This window comes from Salpingoeca rosetta (genome assembly GCF_000188695.1).
Source record: "Salpingoeca rosetta unplaced genomic scaffold supercont1.12, whole genome shotgun sequence".
Taxonomy (NCBI): domain Eukaryota; class Choanoflagellata; order Craspedida; family Salpingoecidae; genus Salpingoeca; species Salpingoeca rosetta.
In genome coordinates this window covers 1,007,392-1,029,891 of record NW_004754922.1, presented here as the reverse complement: position 1 = coordinate 1,029,891, position 22,500 = coordinate 1,007,392, and the positions used below count along the sequence as shown (strand labels likewise).

Sequence of the window (22,500 nt, the reverse complement as noted above, 5' to 3'; positions counted from 1 at the left end):
GCGTCAGGACATGCACGACTTGCTGACGTCAACAGAGTATTCGCGTGCGGAGGAGAACAGTTTTCGTCTGTTTGAAATGCATCGCGATGCCATTGTTGTTCGCGAGCGCGTGGGCACGTGGGACAAGGCCGAGCACGTGCGTTTGAGAGGACAACAGGCGACATCGTCCACCCAGGCGCCGCCGGAGACGGAACCGCAGTCCCTCGTCCACCGTGTCCTGTCCGCAATTGCAGACCACGAGCCCACCCAGCTCAGGGCAGCACTTAACGTACGATGCACTGCGCGCATGTGTGTGTGTGTGTATGTGTGTGTGTGTCTTTGTCTGTGTTTGTCTGTGTTTGTGTGCCAGTGCGTACATTAAGGGAGAAGGACACACACCCATCACCGTGCGTTGCATTGCTACTGCATGTCTCTTCCTTCTTCCTTTCTTTACCGCCACAATCATCACGTTGTCGCATCACGTCACCACGCCAGGATCTGCGGGAGGTGTCACCGGCGCGGGTGCAGGCGAAGTACCAGTCGTTTGTGCAAGCGGCAGCAGGCCACAACCACTTGGAGGTGAGCACAGACACACGCACACACACACACACACATGCGTACACAAATACATACCCACATACACAGACACATACACATACACATACACATACAGCCACATACACAGACACACACATACGCATGCACACGCAAGCATGCACACATACAAACACACTGTCCCCTCTTCTCTCTCGCCCTCACCACTCTTACACTCGTACCATCACGATTACCCCCTCCCCTTCACCCCTTCACCCTTCACCGCTTGACTGCAGTGCTTGGCTGTTCTGCTGTCGTGGACGCATGTGCCGACACGCGAGACGCTGCCCGCCCGTGACATGGCCTGGATCAGCGCAGCCGTCAACAAACACAACATGCCCGCAGTCAAGGTGATCAAGTGCATGTAATTGTGTGAGTTATGTGTGTGTGTGTGTGTGTGTGTGTTGTGTGTGTGTTGTGTGAGTTGTGTGTTGTGTGAGGTGTGTGTGTTGTGTGTGTGTTGTGTGAGGTGTGAGGTGTGTGTGTGTGTGTTAGTTGTGTGAGTTGTGTGTGTGTGTATTGTATGTGTGTGTGCGTGTGTATGTGCGCGCACGCGCCTGTACGCCTGCCAACACCTTAACCTTTCCCCACTGTCACATCGTCGCACTCACATGCAACATCCCCCCCCCCCATTCAACCCGTTCAACCCCATCAACCTCCCTCGGCTTCAGATGATGCTCGATCACGGGCTCTGGATCAACGACATCAATCCCAACAGCCACGCAACCGCCCTTCACGTCGCAGCAAGGAAACCAGACCTCCCCCGTACGTGATGTGTGTGTGTGTGTGTGTGTGTGTGTGTGTGTGTGTGTGTGTGTGTGTGTGTGTGTGTGTGTGTGTGTGTGTGTGTGCGTGTTGGCTTCTTTCTTTCTCTGCGTACCGTGCTTCCGTGCGTGGGTTGTATCCATTTCTGAGAGTACCCTCACCATCCCTCACCATCCCTCACCATCCCTCACTATCCCTCATCGCCCTCACCCTACACAAATCGCGCACTGGGCAGATGATGGCGCACCTGATTCGCAACGGCGCCGACATCTTCATTGCCAACAGACACAGCCGGTGCGGTGTTGACTCGTACATGCCTGACGTGGGAATGGCCCTGATCTCGGCTGCCGTCTGTGGCCTCTCATACGCTTCGTGTTTTGGCCTGTCATCACACATACTATCTTGACGCACACACAAAATACACACGTACCCACACAACGCAACACTACACACAACACAACACAACACAACACAACACTACACAACAGCACGCCACTGCAGGTTGCGAGCAACGTGTTTCTTCCGTTTGCAGCGCCGCCGCCGCTTCCCGGACAGCACGGACACATCCACAGCGGACAGCGGTACACCAGCCACACACATCACCACCACACATCACAGCAAGGCGACCAGCCACCATCGCCAACCTCCGCACACCACCAGCATCAGCATCATCAGCAGCATCACCATCTTGACCTCGTGCGGTATCTTGAGACGGGCGTGTTCAGCGACGTCACGCTCGTAGCCGATGACGGCACGGCTTTCCAGGCACACAGGTCGGCAGAAGCACGTGGTGGTTCGTGCGGGTGTGTGAGTGAGTGTGTGCGTGTGTGCGTGTGTGTTGGGGGGTGTAGATGTGTGTGCGTGTGCGTGTGTGTTGGGGGGGTGTAGATGTGTGTGAGTGCGTAGGTGTGTGTAGGTGTGTGTGTGTGTGTGTGTAGGTGTAGGTGTGTGTGTGGGTGGGTGTCTTCGTGCAGACTTGATGAGGGACCTGCACCGTTTCAGTGCTGCTCTCTAGCACTCGCTTTCACACACGCGCGCACACGCTGACTCACCGTTCACTGTACACCTCCGCCGCAACTCTGCGCCAGGATTGTGCTGTGCGCACAGAGCGAGTACTTCCGCGCCATGCTCGAGTCGGAGTGGGCCGAAGCGTCGCAGCGGGAGGTGAGAACACACACACACACACACACACACACAGACATGAGCATCTGGCCATCTTAACAGTGCATTACCACTTGTGCGCCACGTGTGTGCATATCGTGTGCAGATATCGATGCCTGGTTTGACCCCGGCGACGCTGCGCATTGCTCTGCACTACCTCTACTCCGGCCACGCAGACTACCCACTCGACGACGATGAGGTGTGCATGTGTGTGTGTGTGTGTGTGTGTGTGCGTGCAATTGCGTGCCTGTGTGTAATTGCGTGCCTGTGCGAGTTTGCACTCCTCACCCTCCTTTCTCTCCCGTCACTCACCTCCCTTCACTGACGTCGCCCCTATCCCCCTTCCCCCTCCTCCAGCTGTGCCTGGATCTGCTTGAGACGGCATTCATCCTCCTGATTGAGCCCATGCAGCGCCACCTCCAAGTCCGCCTCCAACAGAAACTCTCCATCCACGTGCGGTTTTGTGTGTGCGTGTGTGTATGTGTGTGTGTGTGCGTGTGTCTGTATGTACCTGTGTGCGTGTGTGTATGTGTGTGTGTGTGTATGTGTATGTGTATCTGTGTCTGTGTGTCAATATGTCTCTGTGTGTGTGCGTGTGTGTGTATCTGTGTGTGTATCTTCATTTTTCCTTGCCCATCTCACCTTCCTTCATCGTCTGTCCCTTCCTCCCCCATCCCCTCCTCATCCATCTCCCCTCTCCCTCTTGCTTTCACACCACCACCACCACCACCACCACCACCGCCACCAATTCAGAATGCGCTTGAGTATTACCGCACGGCGGTCCGGCTGGGCAGCTCCATGCTCGTCGCGCACTGCTGCGTTTTCATCCTGAATAACTACGCCGATTTGCAGGTGCGTTATGTGACGTGTGCAGTCGTCAACATGGTGCCTCCCTTTGTGTGCTGTGATGTCGCTGTGATGTCACTGTGCCCTTTTGTCACACTCACAGCTGCTTGTGGTTTTCCCCTCTTGTGCTTGTGTTTGCTCCACGCCTCACAAAACACAGGATCAGGATGAAGGGCGAGAGGTTCTGTATCATCTGCTGGAGGACCTCAAGCCAACCGATTACCAGCACAACACCACGGCCATTCCACGCCCATACGCCATCTAACCACACACCACACACAATGCTGCTGTTTGAGAGAGAGAGAGAGAGCTTTGGCCGCCCTTTTCTTTTCCACCACACACACACACACACACACACACACACACACACACACACACACACACACACACACACACACACACACACACACACACACACACTTGCCGTGGGTGAATTGCCTTTTCCCCACACGCACCCTCCGAGTTTTGGTAAATTATTCTGGGTGTGGTGGAAATGCAGTGTAAAATATTGCCAATCGTCACCCAAATTTCTTATTTTCGCCGTGCTGAGGAAGGTGTTGATGGCGCACGACAGCAACGCGGCGACAACAACAATCCAACAACCACAACAAACCCACGCACACACCACGCACACACCACACCCCGCACCAGCGCGAGCGAGAGAGCGAGAGAGGGAGCGAAGGGCTGACGAGAGCGTTTGTTTGGACGAGAGAGAATGCACAGGAGAACAAGCAGCAGCGGCGGGAATGGCGGCGGTGGCATGAGCGATAGGCGAGCGGATGCTCCTGCTGTCACGCCGATGGTGGAGGCCGATGATGCTGATGGTGGTGGGTTTACCAACGCGTTCCGCAACACGCATCACAGCAGCAATGGTGCTGGCAACAGCAATTCCTTTCATCACCATCATCATCATCATCATCATCAGCATGGCAGCTCGAGGGCCACGCGCAGCGCCCACTCACGTAACTCCTCGCGCCACTCCGTTGGGTCCTCGCACTCGGCCTCGTCCCCGCCGCCCTCGCGCTGCGGCTACACCGCGACGTCCACGGGCCCAACATCGCCCACGTCCCTGGCGCAAACGCCGTCTTACCCAGCGTCTTCCGAGTCCTCCGCCTCGTTCCACTCGCCCGCAACCACGCCGCTCCTCTCCGTCGCTGTTGGTGGTGTTGGTGCGGGAAGAGGCCACAGGACGTCGGCGTCAGCATCCTCCTCTGCGTCGTCGCCGTCTGCGTCGTCGCCATCGTCCCCGGCCTCTGGCTACACGGCGTCCTTTGCTGGCCCGCTGCTGGCGTGGTTCCGTGGCGACCCGCACCGCTCGCGGCGCCGCGCGCTCATCGGCGTCGCCTTTGTGGTGCTGCTGGTCGTGGTTGGCGTGGTGCGCATGGGCAGCGGCTCGGACGAGGTGGAGTATGAGCTGGCGCGGCAGCAGCGCTCCTACGACAACCAGCCGCCCATCCTGCAGCAGCTGGCGCCGGGCTGCCCGGAGTTCCAGCTGGGCATCAACGTCTCCTACGCACGCAAAGGCCCCAAAATCCTCGTGTCCTCTGGCGCCTACAACAACATTGTGGACGGCGTGTCCAAGACGCTGAACAGGCTGGTGGGAGAGCTGCAGCAGCGCGATTTCCAGGTCATTGTCATCGCGCCCACGGGCGACGTGCCGCTCATGGAGCACCAGGGGCTGCTGTATCCGGCGTACTCCGTGTCGGTGCCCTTCCGCCCAGAGTACCGCCTGGCGCTGGGCCTTGACTCGTGCTCGCGGCAGCTGTTTGAGGCCTTCAAGCCCGACATTGTGCATGTGGCGACGCCAGACTACCTCGGCCACCAGGTGCAGCGGTGGGCCATTGAGCACCACATCCCCGTCGTGTGCTCATACCACACGCGCTTCAACTCGTACCTCCCCTACTACCTCGGCCACAACCAGCTGCTCTCGTCCGTGGACTCGGCGCTGTGGACGTGGATGCGCGCCTTCTACGGCAAGTGCCAGCACACGTACCCGCCCACGCCATCCGTGGCAGAGGAGCTCGCGGACCACGGCGTGAAGACAGACCTGAGGCTGTGGCCGCGTGGCATCGACCTGAGCATGTTCAACGTGGAGGCAAGGTCGCCTGCGCTGCGGGAGCAGTGGGGCGCAGCGCCCCGCACCACGGTCGTGCTCACCGTGTGCAGGCTGGTGTGGGAGAAGAACCTGCAGGAGGTGATTGAAGCGCTCAAGCTGATGGAGCAGCACAACGAAGACTTTGTGGCGGTGGTGGTGGGCGACGGGCCCGCGCGCCCCGCCATGGAGGCCGAGCTGCCGCACGCCGTGTTCATGGGGTTTCTCAACGGCCGCAACCTCTCCACGGCGTTTGCCAGCGCCGACGTGTTCTTCTTCCCGAGCCTGACAGAGACGTGGGGCGCCGTCACGCTGGAAGCGATGGCGTCAGGTCTGCCCGTCGTGGTCGCAGATGCGCCCGGCAGCAAGGAGCTGGTGGAGGATGGCAAGACGGGGTACATTATCGAGTCTGGCAAGCCCCACCGCTGGGCCAACGCGCTGACAGAGCTCATCTACAAGCCGCAGCTGCGCGAGGAGCTTGCCGCCAATGCGCTGGAGGTTGTGCGCAAGAGCGGGACGTTGACCTGGCGACATGCCACGGACATGCTCGTAAGCCACTACCGCGACCTCCTCGACCCGCACCGACGATACGCAGAGCTCTTTTCCGTGCCAACCGCAGAGGCGTGAGCGACAACGCGCGCTGCAGTGGTTGGATGATGGCTGGAGAAGTATATGGTGTATGCACGGTGGCTGGAGGGTGCTTTTGTTGGCTGGTTTGGTTTGGTTGGTTGTGTTGATAATTCTTTTTGTGTAATCATATGTGTATGGCTAGCTCTGCTTGGCACACGTGTTCTGCGTGTGCGCGTGCGTGTGGGAGTGAGTGGAGCATGAGTGTGTGTGTGTGTGTGTGCGTATATTCGCTTTCTTTTTCTCTCCTGCATCCTAATTGACCCAGTTGTGTGTGTGTGTGTTGTCTGTGTCTGTCTGTGTATCATTTCATTGAACATATGGGGTTGATCGCCTGAGTACTAGATGAGAAGCGAGGAGGAGAGGGGAGAGGAAAGGGAGCAGGCGGATGCAACCAGCAAGGACAAAAGGTTCAGATCACGAACAAAGTTTCGGGCCAGCATTCACAAATTTCTTCACCACGAGCCACCAGCAAAGATGAGAAGCTCGCTGCTACTCGCACACACGGTGTTGTTGCTTGCCTTGTCAGCTTGCAGAACATGCCATGCTTCCAGTTCTTCCCGCTCCCCGCCTGAACTTGAAGACTCGCAACTTGCTGGTCGCGCCATCAACGTAAGTCCAGTACGCAGTGCCGGCGTTTTGCTGTTTTGCTATTGGGTGGTTTTGCGGTTCAGGCGTTTTGGTGAACGCAGCTTGACTGGTTCGAGGGTTCGCTTCGCCTCTCTGCCTCTGCGTGCCTGGGTGTTTTGTTTACTACTTGTTTACGACGTTTACCATCTGCCTTGCTCCATCACCTGCATACCTATGGTGGCCGACTTGATTGCCATTGTGTCCCTTTCACCCTGCACGTCGCGCTGCCTTCGTCCCCGCCCCCTCTGATGCTGCGGTCTGCTGCCGTATTTCACCACCCCAGTGCACGGGTGCAAAGCAAGCACTGGCCCAGATGGTTGCTGTGCTGGAGGAGCATGCTCGACCGTTTGTACTTGATGACCTTCCCCTACAAAAGGAACGGCGTGAGCACTGGCACCATCGCATGAAACAGGGCGTGGCACCCATCCGTGTCTTTGAGCTGCAGACGCTTGTTGATGCGCTATGCCCACCCACAACAAAGGATCTGGGCAACAAGGCACAAGACGAAGCTGCGCAACTTGAGCGTGCGGGCTTGGAAACAAGAACAGGAAGACAGCACGTGCTCCACGATCAGCAGAGGGAGACGCATGATGCACCAGATAGGCGTTTCCTCGAGGCCGTACAACAGCAACAACAACAACAACAACAACAACAACAACAACAACAACAACAACAACAACAACAACAACAACAACAACAACAACAACAACAACAACAACAACAACAACAACAACAACAGAAGCGCCCTTTGAGTCGCAGCAGCGTCAAACACAGACGCCCTGTGCGCTCTTCGCGCGCTCGAGCGGGTTCAAGTCTGTGCTTTTCCCAAATGTTACATCCAACACCAAATGTCACTTGCAGCTTTCAAGATGTCATCAGCTGCAACTGTGACTTTAGCCCATCTGATGCGAACGGCTCGCTTAATGTGACGGTTCAAGTTCATGATCGGCCGCTACTCGGGGGACACGGCCCACCATGCTTGCGAAACCTGACTATGAGCATGAAACCAACTGCACTTTGGCTCACTGGTGATCCTTCGGATGTGGTCATGCAGTGGATGTTTTCGAACGGCAATTGGAGTTCCTTGAAGGCCTTCCATCTCGTCGGCTTCATGGAATCCACGTTCAACGTATCATCCCTGATTGATCCGCAGCACGGTGGCGCGTTGGAACTGAGTGTGCTCGACCTCCACGACAACTTCTTGACTACCATCCTGAATCCTCAGCAGCCGCTCAAGTCACTTCAAATGTTAGATGCTTCGAACAACTACCTGACTGAAATTCCCGCTGTTTTGCTGATGTGGGCTCCAGGGCTCATGTCGCTGGACTTACACGGCAACCTTCTTACAGCGGTCCGCGGAGGCGACATGCCCCTCAAAGTTCTCGAGTGCGTGAACCTCAGCCATAACCACATAACTGCTGTTCAAGATGGCAGCCTGGGCTTCCTAGTTTCTTTGCTTGAATTGGACATGAGTGACAACCAACTTGCTGCGTTTCCGTCAGGCATATGCATGCAAACACCCAACTTGATGAAGCTGGACTTTAGCCGCAACCAGATCACGTCTGTACCCAATGGCACGCTTCCCACGTGCGAGGGGCGCTTATCTTCAGTCAACCTTGCACGCAACGCCATCACGGAACTGAAACCGCACACGTTCCCAGTCTGGCTGCACGAACTTTTCTTGGACCACAACGCCATTACGTCAATGGCGACAACCGCTATCCAACCAAATGGCAACCTCTACACGTTGACGCTCCACCACAATAACATCACGTGCTTGGCCCGTGGGTTCTTCGTCAGCTTCTTCAAAGTCACGTCCCTTGATTTGAGTTTCAACGCCATCACGTCGCTACCTGCCAACGCCTCCCTTGGGGGAGATTATCTGCTGGAACTGGACTTGTCCCACAACAAAATCACCCGCGTCGATGGCATCATCACCTATGCCCTCGAAACCCTTGATCTATCCTTTAACCGCATCACACGGGCCCGCGTGTGGTCTCTTGACTCGCCAAGAAGTCTTGGGTCTTTGGACTTGAGCGACAACCCGATTTCTTCGATCACGAACTTGCCCCCGGCCCTGACGGCATTGTACGCCCGGAACCATGAAATTGGTCTGCTCGATCTGTCCCAGCTTGTGAGCCTCCCATATCTGACCACCTTGGATTTGGACACCCATCCTGGGGTGGGGTCTGTTGCCACACTCGATGACCATTGGGACATGAGCCGCCTGACCACCCTACGCCTTGCCAACGTGATGGTGCCTCAGGAACTCCTCGATAAGATGAAAAATACGTCCATGCAGCTCACTAGCCTGCACCTTGGGTGGCCTGGACTGGATGAGCATGCGCTGGCGAATAATGCCCTCTGCGATCTCATGGCCAATGAGGCACATGACTTGATGGTAGTCAACACCACCTACACAACTCTGACCTTGTGCCACCGTGCTCATTTACACACGTTGTCCCTTCAAGACAACCGACAATTGACACGAGTGTCTGTGAGCCACGGTGCGCATCAGCTCAACGTCTCAAACTGCCCTCAGCTCCACGAGTTGTCCGTTCCTTCAGTCAACGAGATTGACTTTAGCAACACAAGTCTTCCGCCCACGCCGGAGCTGTGTTCCACCATTGGCACTGACGTCGTGCTTGCACGCAACCTCCGAAGCCCACAGTTTGGCGACAACAACGACACGCGACTGGTGCTGCAGCGCTGTCTTCCTGGCTCGAGCATCGCTGATTTCTCGGACAACCTGTGGCTAGACTCGCTGGCCCTGGTGCAGCCAGTTGTTGGGCGTGTTGTGCTCATCAACGCATCAGGGTCTGCTCCTTCACTGACTGGCTTTCCCACGCGTGCTTATCCGCAGCTGCTCACGCTACACAACACTCCAGTAACCTGCACGATCATGCTGACAACAATCGACCTCAACGTTGGCTACACGTTCAGTTGCGAATGTGCACGGGGGTACAAGCTGCAACAGCAAGACAATGCCAAGTGCGTGAGGGAGCACCCGGACTTTGCGATGGTCGCCGGCGTATCTGCAGCAGGCGGCGCAGCGTTCGTGCTGTTGGTGGTCCTTGTGAGCAAATGTGTGCTGCGCGCTCAACTCAGGCGCCGTCAGTTGCTTGACGAGAACGAGGCACAAAGGCGGAGGTTGCGGCGACAACAGGCGGAAGTGGAGGCGCTCAGAGGGGCGTGGACGATTCGCTTTGAGGAACTGCGACTCGAGAAGCGTCTGGCGGCGGGGGCGTATGGCGTTGTGTACAAGGCTGAGTGGGACACGGTTACCGTGGCTGTGAAGGTGTTGCGAGAGAGCATGGCGATGGACGAAGCGACACGACGCGAGGTGGAGGCAGAGGCGGAGTTCTTGCAGCAGACGCGGCATCCACACCTGGTGCGTTTCTTCGGCACAGGCACGGACCCCAGCAACAACCCGTTCCTTGTACTCGAGTACGTCGAGCTCGGGTCACTGAAGCACATTCTGCAGGGAGACCTGGAAGTCCTTCTTCGTGACCATCGCACGACACGGCAGCATGCTGTGGATGATGATGATGATGATGACGATGATGATGACGCCGACGTGGGGGATGAGGGAGATATGCAGCCTCTGCTGGTGAATGGGCAACCTGTTGTGCAGGCACCAGACCTGGTTCCAGACACTGTGTGGGAACTGAAGGTGCAGCTGCTCCGAGATGTCACCAGCGGAATGGCCTTCATTCACTCTAAGGGCCACGCGCATCGGTACGTTGAGCACGTGGTGTAAGGGGTGGAAAGGTTGGAGCACAAGAGAGGGCAGCGAGACGGATTGCAAGCATCGGAGAGAAGAAGAGAGGGATAACAAGAACAACAGTACACATCTGCGCAACGCGGCTATTGCTTTTCGTCCTTGTTTCTTGCCCTGAGACTCATGGCGTTTCCACTTTCACGGCGATCCCCGGCGGTGCTGTGTAACACGTGGTTGCTTTTTTTTTTTTTTTTCATCCTTTCCAACAGAGATCTGAAGAGTGCCAACGTCCTCGTGTCTCAGCGGTTGCGTGCGAAGATTACAGACTTCGGCACCATTCGCCACTGTTTGCAGCCACGTGTTGCAGATGGTGGAGCGGATATGTCGGGGCGTCCAGACATGACAGTGGGCGTGGGCACACCGCTGTACATGGCACCCGAAGTGCTTGTTGGTGGCGCATATGATATCGGAGCGGATGTCTTCAGCTTTGGTGTGTTGATGTGGGAGGTGGCAACGCAACAGCAACCGGATCTGGTGGAGCAGGAGCGCCCCAGCTACCGTGGCCCTTTCATGAGCGCGCTGGTCGACCTGCTACACGAGGGCAAACGCCTTTCATTCCAAGGTGTGAGGAGCAGTCGTGCTCAGAGTGGGATGGGCTGTGGCGGTGTTGTGTCTGGCACGTATTTATGCGCATGTTGGTGTACGTGTGTGTGTATACGTAGGTGTGAGCGGAAATGTCTGGCGAATTCCAATTGTTGCAGCAAGCTACCACCTGCTCATCGCAGCGTGTTACTGCTTCTCGTATCATCTTGTTTGCAATATTAGATCGAGCAGACATACCACCGTGGTTTCAAGACTTGGCGCTGAAGTGTATGGCGCAGAATCCTCGGGACCGTCCGACCTTTGATACGCTCGAGAATGGCCGCTTGATTGTGCGCTAGTGTGTGTGCGCTAGTGTGTGTGTGTGTGTGTGTGTGTGTGTGTGTGTGTGTGTGTGTGTGTGTGTGTGTGTGTGTGTGTGTGTGTGTGTGTGTGTGTGTGTGTGTGTGTGTGTGTGTGTGTGTGTGTGTGTGTGGGATGGTGTACATGTCTGTGTGTGTGTGTCAGCGTATCTTTGTGCGTTTGGTTTGCGAATGTGAATTCTTTCCCTTGCCGCTTCCGCACTGCTCCTGCTTTCCGTTTGCCCATTACTAACGTCAACGTCCATTCTCCAACGCCCTCTCGCGCCGTGGCCGATGTGCTTTTGCATCCTCTCTGTTCTCTTCAGCTCTTCAACACCTCGCCCCCTCCCTTTCACGTCATTGAACGATCTGATTGTTTACTTCAAACAAGTGGGCACTCCCACGCGTCTTGTCATCATTGTGACAGAGCAACATCCACACCAGCATAAGGATAAGGAGAGGCGATAAACAATAGAACAATGCGCGCAACGAACAGACGAATCAACACAAGATTGGCGTAGGCAAGGAAAACCAACACGCACGAGCACAGAAACAAGGCGCACAGGCTGAACATAGGGCAGATCAAGCTGCAACCAGCGACACAAGCGTCAACACCAGCAACACCAGCAACACCACAGCGTCAATGTAGAAATCAAGCATTATAATCAGTCTGGCTTTGGAGCACAGCTATGCTGCAAAAGCGCGCGCACGCGCCAAGATGGCCAAAGTGTCATCACAGACACACACACACACACCGTCTCTGCTCAAGGGAAGAACGGGAAGGCCAGGTTTTTGGGCGTGATGCGCAGGGGTGCGCGTGTGCCGGTGGCAGCAGCAGAGGCGGATGTCGCTGTGAACGCGGTAGTGGATGAAGGGCTTGACATCACGGGGGCCAGCGGGGAAGGGCGGGAATCGGATGGTGGCGGTGGCGGCGGTGGCAGGAACTGGAGCAGCGCTTGCAAGGGGTTCACTGGCTGCTGCTGCTGCTGGTCCTGGTCGTATTGCTGCTGTTGTTGCTCCTGCTCCTGCTGCAAAGAAGCCGGAGGAGGCGGGGGAGGCGGTGGCACTTGGCGCGCGTGCATCTGTTGGCGAAGCATCTGTGTCTGCATCTGAAGCTGCTGATGAAGGGCCAACAAAGCCTGGAAGCGCTGCTGCTGCTGCAGTGCCTGCGTGGATTGCTGCTGTTGCTGCTGCTGCTGCTGCTGCTGCTGCTGCTGCTGGGATACGGGCGGGGGGACGAGGGGCTTCACCCGCTTCGACTGCTGCTGACATAGGGCGGCCACGGCGGCGCTGGCGCTGGTCGGCAAGGGCACGGGCACAGACGGGGAGGTGGTCTTCTTGCCTGCAGGCATGCCTCCGAGCACCTCGCGCCCGTGGATGGCGCAGACATGCACGGAGAGGTCCTCCGTGTTGGCGAAGATGCGGTTGCAGTAGGAGCAGGTGCGCTCGCGCTCGCGGGCGTGGCTCTTCTTGTGACGGTTGAGGGCGCTGCGCTGGCGGAAGGCACGGCCGCAGTCCTTTTCGTCGCAGATGAACGGCTTGTCGCCGGCGTGCACGCGGAGGTGGTACTGGAAGTGGTCCTTGCGGTGGAAGCCGCGACCACAGCCCGCAAAGGTGCACTTGAAAAGCGGCGTCTTCTTGTGTGTGAGCGCGTGGCGCTGCAGGTGGTTGCGGCGGCGGTACACCTTCTTGCAGCCGGGGTGCGGGCACACGAAGCTGTCACTCTTGTTGTTGTTGTTGTCGTCGTCGGCGGCGGCGTCGTCGTCGTCGTCATTGTCAAGGTGGCGGGCCGTTGCCTTGGCAGCGGCCTTGTGCTGCTTGCTGCCGGCGGTGAGCTGCTTCCTCGAGCGCTTGGCGCTCTTCTTGGTCTTCTTGGCAGACTTGACGGATGAGGCCGAGGAAGATGTGGCTGAAGAAGAGGCGGAGGAGGAGGACGACGATGCTGAAGCCACAGAGGAGGCACGCAGGAGGTCAGGCTCGCTGCAGAGGGAGGTCAGGGACATGGCCGAAGGCGAGTGGGTGAGAGACTTGGTGGCGGGCGGCACCGAGGAGGTGAGCGCTTCTTGCATGCATGCACGCATGTTTGGCGAGAGGGTGCCGGCAGGTGGCAGCGGCACCGGGGTTGTGGCTGTTTCCGTCATTCCCGTGCCCGTGGGTGTGCAGGTCGAGGAGATTGTGCCGCTGTTGGTGTCTTGCGGGAATGTGACCTCGTCCAGGGAGCCGAGGGAAGACAGGGACCCAGACTTGCACTGGCCGATGCGCGGGTTTGGCGGCATGTCAAGGGATGGAAGGGATCCTGACACAGGCAGACTTGGCATGGAGTCCATCTTGGTGGTGATGGTTGTGGGAAGGCTTGGCGTGCGTGGCTTTGCCGTGGCCGTGGTGTTCTTCTTGGTTGCTTGGGGAAGGGGGTGGGGTGTTCCAAGAACGTCAGCTATCGGCAGTGGTGCTCTTGGTGCTCTTGGTGCTCTTGGTGCTCTTGGTGCTTTTTGGCGCGCACTCTCGCGTGGCAACGTCGCTGCTGTGTTGGTCTAGTGATGGGAGGAGAGCTTGCTTGGTGATCTTCTCCTTGGTTGGCGCTTGGTTGATTGACTGCTTGGGGAAGGCGAAGGAAGAAGGCGGGAAAAGTGGTGCGAGGAGGAGCAAGGCACTCGTAAAGGTTGGTTGTAACGGGTGGTGGACGGTGGTGGGCGACGGCAGGTGGTGGTGGTGGTGTTGTTGTTGTTGAGTGCTGGGACGGAGAAGAGAAAATGAATGAGATCACGAGCCGACGTTGATCACAACCCTTTGCGCTTACAACTGGTTGTGTGGGTCGGTTGGTCGGTTGGTTGGTTTGCGCTCGCTGTGCTTGCGCTTGTGCTGTTTTTTTGTGCTTGTGATTTGCAATGCACACGCAAGATCAAGCGCCTGCACGCCAACGAAGTGCAACCCAAACCCGCGAGCAGACCCAACCCGCATTGAAACGCGCGATCGTGACATCAGTCTTGCATTGCTTCTCGGAAACCACCCGGAACCGGATGAGCGCACTTTTTGGTTGGGTACATTTCAATGACAGCAAAATGCTGTCAACGGAACCGTCATCCACTAATTTCGTCACCTTCGATGCTTCGAACGAAGCGAACAGACTCGAAACGTGACGACTGCCGTGCACATGATGTGATTTGCCGACTTGATTTCATGAAAAACATAGCACACGACAAGGCTTCGCGAAATCAATTTCATTCGCGCGAAGCCCCACCCGCAAAATCCCCCGTCACCCAGCACTTTTTGCATCTGAAGCACTTCCGCCCGTCGTGTGACTGACGCAAGTGACGTTTATGGCCACGCCACACGCAAAAACACACACGCACACACGCACCAAAAAAGGCGCTGACGTTTTGAGTTTTGGTGGATGTCATCATGATCACTGCCATGCCGATGATGTTGGTGGCCATGCAACATCATGCGTGGGTTGGGCGCGGTTGGCAAGGAGGAGGAGGAAGAAGGAAGGCCACGTTTTCGTCTGCATGTGAAACCAATCACAACAAGCCACAAAGGTTGCCGCCGCCAACCACAACACTGACCACTGCCACACCTTGCCAAGCAACACAGACGGTTGTGATGTCAGGAAACACCTGCGTGCTGGATGTGCTTAAGGCACTGAAGGTGCAGACAGTGAGATGTCGTTGCTGCTGCATTGCTGCAGTGCTGCAGGCAGTAGGGTTGTCGCCAGCGAGGTTTGATGTTACCTTGTTCCCTCTCGTTTGTGTTCTTGTGTGCCTCAGGCCTCGCCACGGTTCGCGTTGGCGTTGTCGCGTCTTGTGTTAAGACCTTGTTGTTTTGACGGTTCAATGAGCGCATCAAACACACATCGTGCATCAAAACACACACATCGCACATCAAAACACACACATCGCGCATCAAAACACACACACCGGTCGTTCACCACACATCCCACATCGAACCCTCAGAGCAACGAGTGGAGCCGCTGGCGCAGGTCCACTTCCTGCACCCCTGTGCAATCGAGACGTAAACGCGAGACGGTTGTGCTTGGGGTGGCGGCCTTCGGGTTCGTCAATCATTTTCAAAAAATTAGCATTTCCACGCATCGATATGCCGGGGCAATCGTTCGACAAAGAACACAGGATGGCCACAGACCCGCATGCGAAACAAGCGCGTGCGAAGCAGACGCAAGATTCGTGTTGTGAGTGGTGGTGGTGGCGGGAAGGGAGTTACTGACACATGACAGCAACAACAACAGCAACAACAACAGCAACAACAACAACAACAACACGGTGTTTCTTGAGTGGTTGGCAAGGGCAAGCAAGCCACAGGCACCAAGCAAAAGTAACCAGGCAGGCAACCCGACACGAATCGAAACGTCTGACAGCACGCATGATATTTGTCACAGCAAACACATTGAAACGAGAAAGACATTCAAAACAACGGCGGGCGTGTGATGTGGCACAGAGGGAAAGGGGCCAAAGGGAAGAGGCGCGTGTCACATCATGCAACAGTGTGCTGTTGTTGGTGATGCGAAGCACGGTCAAACGAAGAAGCTGCTGCTCACCTGTTGCTCGTGTTGTCGTTGCTGCTGTCGTTGGTTGTGACGCCCGACACCAGTGGGAGGCACGATAGAATCGAAGCGGAGCGCCCTGCGTGCGTGCGCGCGTGTGTGTGCATTGGTCAAGGTAGGGCAATGGAGAAGGATGACGAGAATGAATTGCCATCCATGGGCGCAGAAGGAAAATTGAAGAGAGGCAAAGGCAGAAAGGCAGGAAAGGAAAGGAAAGCAAGGAGCGTGCCAGGAAGCAAGGGGCAAGGGGAGGGACAGCTATGTAGGCTGGAGGTTGTTGCATGTGAGAAGAAGAGAAGATGGGCAGGTTGGCTGCAATGTGCTTACAGGTTGACTGTGCGAACGACGCCTCGCGCCTCGCACAAGTCAACCAACAATGGGTTGGCTGCTCGAATGGATAAGTGAAACGTCCAGTACAACATGTTCGGAAACACGCGCGGGCGGTGAGCGATCGAGCAGACTGAAATGGGTGACATGGACAAAGCGCAGTCACGAGCAAGCAGCACAACACGTGCTGATCGATAGAGACAGTGGTCGCACGAAGACACACGTGCAGAAACATAAGACAAAAAAAACCGCATACGCAGAGGCACATGCATGCACCCGCACGCACACGCACACACACGCGCGCACAGGCACATGCATGCACCCGCACGCACACGCGCACACACGCGCACAGGACCACAACAACCAACCAACCAACCAAAAAAAAAAAACCATAAAACGAACGAACGAACGAACGAACAAACAAACAAACAAACAGACAAGCGTCATCGTACTGTATGCGCCGTCCTTGCGCGAGTACTCCTGCTGTCCATCACGAATGCAGACGGAGAGCAGGTTGTCGCGGTCCATCGCAGAGCAGCGGATCAGGGCAAGGGCAGTGTCGTCGTATGCCGCCACATACACGCGCCCAGTGGCATCGTCGCACTCCGCATACACATACACGGCCAGGCGAGGGCGCGTCGATGGTGTTGCTGACGATGCTGAGGACGACCGTGGCGGGTGTGTCATGTGCGCGCCCATCGCAGCGCACTCACAAGCACCTGTGCCGTTGGCGGCCAGCACACCGCCGCACAGCGGGCACTTGGCTCGCGCCACAATCTGCGATCACGTGGTGATGGAGTTGCAGGGGAGTTGGCGTAAGAGGCAAAGCAACAACACAACGTGGATGTGTACACGTGAGTGAGTGTGCATCCCACAAGTTGACCACACTGAATAAACACGTGCGAATTACACACACGCACACGGGTTACATACACACGCACACGGGTTACATGCACACACACACACACACATACATACACACACACACACACACACACACACACACACAAACGCACTGATGCAAGCACAAAGCTGCATGCCTTGTTGATCTGCAGGAGCTTGCATGTGCATTGGATACTCTGCAACGCAACAAGGTCGCGGGTGGATGCAGACACCAGCACCTCGTGCAAGTTCTGGCGCTGCCATGCATGCACACATGAGCCCGGACCAGCAAGAGCGTCTGCCACATCAAGCGCCACGTGTGTGGCCGACTCGCATGCTGCTGTGACGCCCCCATCTTGATGGCACATGCATAGCGCACGCCACGACGGTGGGAACTTGAGTCCGGGCTGCTTCTTCCCTCGGGAATCACCACGTCCACAACCATCATCATCATCATCATCATCATCATCACCACCATCACCATCATCATCACCATCACCACTATCAACATACGCATCGTCAATGGTATTGTTTCTGTCCTTGTCATGAGCACCAGTGCAAGTACGCGCATGTTGACTCCCAGCTCGTCTTCCGCCTCCACACGATGACGTGATTGCAGCCCCATCCTTATCTTGTTGGGACCACACGGCACAGCATCCAAGCACCTCAACCTGGCTCGCCCCCGTGGCCTCCAGGTACAGGTTGCCTGTCGTCGACACCTGCACGTGCACACATGTGCATGCATGCACGCATGCATGCATGCAAACGTGGGGTAAGAGAAAGCAGGTGAAACGGAGTGTGGTTGCGGAAGGAAACGCACATGAAAGATACAAGAAGAAGCTATCGCAAAGGCGATTGGTGAGCCAACACATGGACAGGCAGACAGACCGACAGACCGACAGAGGGAGAGAGAGAGAGAGGGACACAACACACACAGACACACACACAGACATACACACACACACACACACACACAGACACACACACACACACAGACCCACACAGACCCACACAGACACAGACCCACACAGACACAGACCCACACAGACATGCACACACAGATGGCCCTACCTTCTGGATGAGACGAGACATGAGGACACGCCTGCCATTGCGAACACCGAGGAGCTGTTCTTGTGCAACAGATAATCGCCAGTACACATCCACACGATCGTCCGGCACGCGCACATCGCGCAAACACACGCGCACCACGTCCATCTCCTTGTCCTGGCCCTGCGAATACGAAAACCTGCGCTCCGAGACAACGCCCACAACAGACACAACGGCGCCACCAGTACGTTTCGTTGCATGCAGGCACGCGCGCACGTGCTGTGGACAGTACGAGCGCAGGGACGCGTGCTGCAGGAGCCGTGCCACCACTTGTGATTGCATCGTGACGCGAGAGGTGATGGCAACCCCGCTGCCAACCGACGGGCGGGTCATCAGTGTCGACGACAATGACGACGACGATGACGGCGATTGGAACGGTGGGGAAGATGGCGACGACAAGTGCTGGTGACCCGTTGACGCAGCAAGAGCGTCCACGCCGTAGACCTATTGGCACACCCACACACACACCCACACCCACACCCACACACACGCACACCCACACCCACACCCACACCCACACCCACACACACACACACACACCACACACACACACACACACACACACACACGCACACGCACATACGCACAAAACAATGTGTGTCTGTTGTGAGTGTCGGCAATATCGTCCATGTCGTGTGAGCGTGGACACGCACCAAGTCGCTCGCTCACGCACATGAGCGGGCACGATGCAAAGTGCTCAGAACATGGCATGCTTGTGTACCTGCAACAGTTCTGGCAACGGGTAGTCGCTCGATGGTGGAAACGGGATGGTCACAATGCCATCCACAGTCCAAGGCACCGGCGGGGATGATGGAGATGATGATGATGATGATGATGATGATGATGATGATGATGATGGTGGTGGTGGTGGTGGTGGCGGCGCTGCTGTTTGGTTCGTTGGCGAGAGTACGGCTGCGTCCACCTCAAACCCCGATTGCGTGCGTGTGTTTCGGCGATGCAGCAGCAGGACGTACACGCCAGACTCGAGGCACAGCGGCCGCGGTGGTGGTGAGGTTCCATTCACATGTGCTGATGAAGAGGCAGACGGTGTGTTTTCGGCCTTGCAAACTTTTGCAGCCTTGCTCGGGTGGTCACCAGCGCACACATCCCGCGGCTGCTGCCGTAAGTTGTTGTGTGTATGTGTGAGTGTGCATGCCAGCGATCAACAAAGACAAGCACGGTTGGCAGCTCATGTGTGTTCATATGCGTGTATGTGTGCATGCAGGTGTGATGGCTGCGATAATGATGATGCCAGGGTCACGCACCATGGCTGCTGGTTGAATGCCAGGGAACTTGAACAGTGTTAGCGGCTCCAAGTGCAACAGCTGGAAAGTGGTGTCAACGATGAACGCAAAAATATCATGAGTGAGTCAGATGAAGCAATTCCTACACACGCGAACGTGAACCAAACCACAAGCAAGTACGCTCAAAACACAAACACAAACACACACATACACACACGCATACACACACACACACACACACACACACACACACACACACACACACACACACACAAACATGTGCAACGGACCCGAAACTTTGCTCCTTCGAGGCGGTGTGAGAGGTCGCACATCATCGTGTCCACAGCAACCCTGAAGGCCGGGATGGCCACAACATCACCGGGTGTCAGTGCCGCAGCGTGTGGCGGTGGGAGCAGTAGCGAAATGTCGGAACCGCCAGATGAGAGCTTCCATCGGTGGCTCAGTGGTGATGACGATGATGACGATGATGACGATGATGATGATGAAGACGAAGGGTTGGAGGTGGTGGTAGTTGAGGTGGGGGTGGAGAGAATGACGGTGCCAAGCAAGCACTTGACAGCAAGTCCAAGGTCGCACTGCAAGATGAAAACAAGAATTGGGATGAGTGTGGCGTACAATCCATGGGATCACGAGCCGTGGCCGCCACACACACGCACACAGACACAGACACACAGACACAGACACACACACACACACAGACAGACAGACACACACACACACACTCTCTCTCTCTCCGACGCACATACAGAAACACGCACTCACCCACACACAATCAACCAACCACGCAGCCAATCGACCAATTAACACGCAGCACCACCTGCGTGAATGTGAGGCTGTGCACGCGCGTGTCTGTGAGGCGATCGATGGTGATCGTTTCTGGAGAGAACGGCGCCCACAACTCCGCCGTCTTTCGCTTCACGTCGTGTACACATGTCCACACGCGCGCAAAATCGGGCGTGGTCGAGTCCAGCGGGCGGCTGTAGCGAAAGCGTTGGCATACGGAGATGTGAATGCCACTGTGCGATGCAAGGGAGTTTCTTAGCACCAGGCAAGACAGGCATAGCCGACGAACAGAGACAGAGACAGACAGACAGACACACACACACACACAACACACATACACACAGTTGTGCATTCACACCGACCTCAGAGTGCACCCGTGCGTGTGTGTGCAGAATTCGCGGTAAAAGTTTCGACTGAGGGCGGGCGGGAGTGGTGGCGATGCGTTTTGCTTGAAGATCGACAGCAGCGCCCGGCGCACACGCGCACTTGCACGGGCACCCTGCACACCACCATCGTAGTGGTGTTGTGTGTGTGCGTGCGTGCGTGCGTGAGTGAGTGAGTGAGTGAGTGAGTGAGTGAGTGAGTGAGTGAGTGAGTGAGTGAGTGAGTGAGCGAGTGAGTGCATGTGCATACCGTGTGTGTATGTGTGTGTTGGAGACGAGCACACTGTGCAATCACGTCAAGAAACAGAGGAAACGTGTCCTCAATCAAATCACAGACACCAGAGTTGGCGACAGGTACAGAGATTGTTACCGTCAACGTGTTGAGCGTGTGCTGCTCAAAGTCAAGAAACGCGTGGTAGTATTGAAACGGCATCGAGTTGAAGTACCTGCAGCGAATGCACATGCAAACACAAAGAACACCACAGCAGAAGACGCGTGAATGCACTGCTTGGGCATGGACGTTGCAAGCACCCATGTGGAGAGAGGCGCAGCAGACACACACACACACACACACACACACGCACACACACATACACGTCACCGTACTCTGCGTAGCTGGCGTGGATGATTGGTGACGGTGGCTGCCACGCCACGCTGCTGCTGTTGGCGCTGCTGTCTCGATCCTTGTGTGCGCCGGCAAACGATGTGATGGAGACGTGTGTTCGCAAACAGCAGGCGATGCCAACCAGCACGGGCGAATGACTTGCGACGCCCCTGTTGCCACGTTTACGGCCTTCATCATCACGATCTTTGTCATCATCATCCAGGGAGTGGCGGGTGCATGGTGGCTGGAGCAGCGGGTGTGCGTGTGTGATTGTGATCACAGTTCCCTCTCGTAAACCAAAGACCAGCCTGATGGACATGGTATGAATGGTAATGGTGCTGTGAGTGTGTCTGAGTGTGTATATGCACATGTGTGTATGTGTGTGCGTATATGCACATGTGTGTGTATATATGCGTGTATATGCTGTGTGTGTATGTGTGCATGCATGTGTGCGTGTGTGTGTGTGTGCGTGCGTGTACGTGCGTACATGTACATGTGTGTATATGTGTGTGTGCGTGGACCCGCACGACGTTTCCTTGCTCGTGCATACCGGTCGTGCGCCGGTCTGGTCAAGTACAACAAGAGCTTGTCGTCCAGGGTGAACACGCCGCACACCGCCCTCGCCGCCTACATAAGGGAACATGGAACGGAACCTCACGCTGTCAGTCATAATGCTGCACGACCACAAGTGAACAGCTCAAACACAGACGCAGACACAAGCACACAACACGCACACAGACACAGACACAGACGCAGACACAGACACACACAACGCGCACACACACAAAGATACACACAATACACATCCCCCCCACACACACATTCACCCGAAAACAACCTCACGGCGTACGTCTGTGATGGTGCCGCGGTACGAGACGAGTCCCTGGTCACACGGCGCCCGCGCGACCCGCTGCGGTCGACCGCTGCCGATGGCCACGTGATTGGCGCTCAACACCGCCAGCAGCGCCAACTTGCGGCCTCTATCGTGCTGGCGGGTCGTGTGGTGTGTGTGTGTGTGTGCGTGGGTGAGTGAGTGTGTGTGTGTGTGTGAGTGAGTGAGTGAGCGAGTGAGGGTGTTGGGACACCAAATCACGAAGACCCAAGGAGACACGAGATACGTGTGAGACGCAACTCACGGATTTGTAAAACTTTGGGACGGCAGCGGAGATGGCCACGTGCTGACCAATGGAGAGGACCTGCCACGCGACCGATGGCGATGGAGGATGAGCATGGACGAG

General features: G+C 56.4%; 6 protein-coding genes across 6 annotated transcripts in view; 3 read left to right on the top strand and 3 right to left on the bottom strand.

Annotated features, from left to right (window-relative positions):
* The window catches only part of PTSG_05304 (uncharacterized protein), a gene marked incomplete at both ends in the record, with an annotated part of 7,786 nt that extends 4,176 nt beyond the window's left edge, over positions 1–3,610 (top strand). Inside the window, 11 exons of the mRNA XM_004993819.1 lie at positions 8–268; positions 475–558; positions 810–923; positions 1,245–1,310; positions 1,574–1,632; positions 1,827–2,111; positions 2,427–2,502; positions 2,606–2,698; positions 2,857–2,952; positions 3,253–3,351; positions 3,506–3,610. Of these exons, the coding sequence (XP_004993876.1) occupies positions 8–268; positions 475–558; positions 810–923; positions 1,245–1,310; positions 1,574–1,632; positions 1,827–2,111; positions 2,427–2,502; positions 2,606–2,698; positions 2,857–2,952; positions 3,253–3,351; positions 3,506–3,610 (1,338 nt within the window). The remainder of the gene's footprint in view (positions 1–7; positions 269–474; positions 559–809; positions 924–1,244; positions 1,311–1,573; positions 1,633–1,826; positions 2,112–2,426; positions 2,503–2,605; positions 2,699–2,856; positions 2,953–3,252; positions 3,352–3,505) is intronic.
* A 281-nt stretch (positions 3,611–3,891) lies between these two features.
* On the top strand, positions 3,892–6,400 carry PTSG_05303 (uncharacterized protein). The gene has a single exon (XM_004993818.1). It carries the CDS (start codon positions 4,061–4,063, stop codon positions 6,062–6,064), a length of 2,004 nt encoding a protein of 667 aa, XP_004993875.1. The 5' UTR covers positions 3,892–4,060; the 3' UTR covers positions 6,065–6,400.
* A 1,005-nt stretch (positions 6,401–7,405) lies between these two features.
* On the top strand, positions 7,406–11,404 carry PTSG_05302 (TKL protein kinase). The gene is made up of 3 exons (XM_004993817.1): positions 7,406–10,432; positions 10,685–11,037; positions 11,241–11,404. The coding sequence occupies exons 1-3, from the start codon at positions 7,524–7,526 to the stop codon at positions 11,354–11,356; spliced, it is 3,378 nt and encodes a 1,125-aa protein (XP_004993874.1). The 5' UTR covers positions 7,406–7,523; the 3' UTR covers positions 11,357–11,404.
* A 716-nt stretch (positions 11,405–12,120) lies between these two features.
* On the bottom strand, positions 12,121–13,683 carry PTSG_05301 (zinc finger protein zfp31; the record flags this gene model as incomplete). Its single annotated transcript, XM_004993816.1, has 2 exons — positions 12,121–12,384; positions 12,424–13,683. 2 exons carry the CDS (start codon positions 13,681–13,683, stop codon positions 12,121–12,123), a joined length of 1,524 nt encoding a protein of 507 aa, XP_004993873.1.
* A 103-nt stretch (positions 13,684–13,786) lies between these two features.
* On the bottom strand, positions 13,787–14,335 carry PTSG_05300 (uncharacterized protein; the record flags this gene model as incomplete). Its single annotated transcript, XM_004993815.1, has 2 exons — positions 13,787–14,087; positions 14,250–14,335. The coding sequence occupies 2 exons, from the start codon at positions 14,333–14,335 to the stop codon at positions 13,787–13,789; spliced, it is 387 nt and encodes a 128-aa protein (XP_004993872.1).
* A 722-nt stretch (positions 14,336–15,057) lies between these two features.
* The window catches only part of PTSG_05299 (uncharacterized protein), an 8,818-nt gene continuing 1,375 nt past the window's right edge, over positions 15,058–22,500 (bottom strand). The window contains exons 4-19 of the mRNA XM_004993814.1: positions 22,399–22,458; positions 22,113–22,250; positions 21,813–21,889; positions 21,265–21,570; positions 21,029–21,104; positions 20,638–20,774; positions 20,310–20,469; positions 19,762–20,067; positions 19,493–19,552; positions 18,949–19,341; positions 18,192–18,671; positions 17,279–17,839; positions 16,691–17,015; positions 16,239–16,296; positions 15,906–15,990; positions 15,058–15,398 (exon numbers count right to left, since the gene is read on the bottom strand). Coding sequence (XP_004993871.1) covers positions 15,303–15,398; positions 15,906–15,990; positions 16,239–16,296; positions 16,691–17,015; positions 17,279–17,839; positions 18,192–18,671; positions 18,949–19,341; positions 19,493–19,552; positions 19,762–20,067; positions 20,310–20,469; positions 20,638–20,774; positions 21,029–21,104; positions 21,265–21,570; positions 21,813–21,889; positions 22,113–22,250; positions 22,399–22,458 — 3,318 coding nt within the window. The 3' untranslated portion in view covers positions 15,058–15,302. The remainder of the gene's footprint in view (positions 15,399–15,905; positions 15,991–16,238; positions 16,297–16,690; positions 17,016–17,278; positions 17,840–18,191; positions 18,672–18,948; positions 19,342–19,492; positions 19,553–19,761; positions 20,068–20,309; positions 20,470–20,637; positions 20,775–21,028; positions 21,105–21,264; positions 21,571–21,812; positions 21,890–22,112; positions 22,251–22,398; positions 22,459–22,500) is intronic.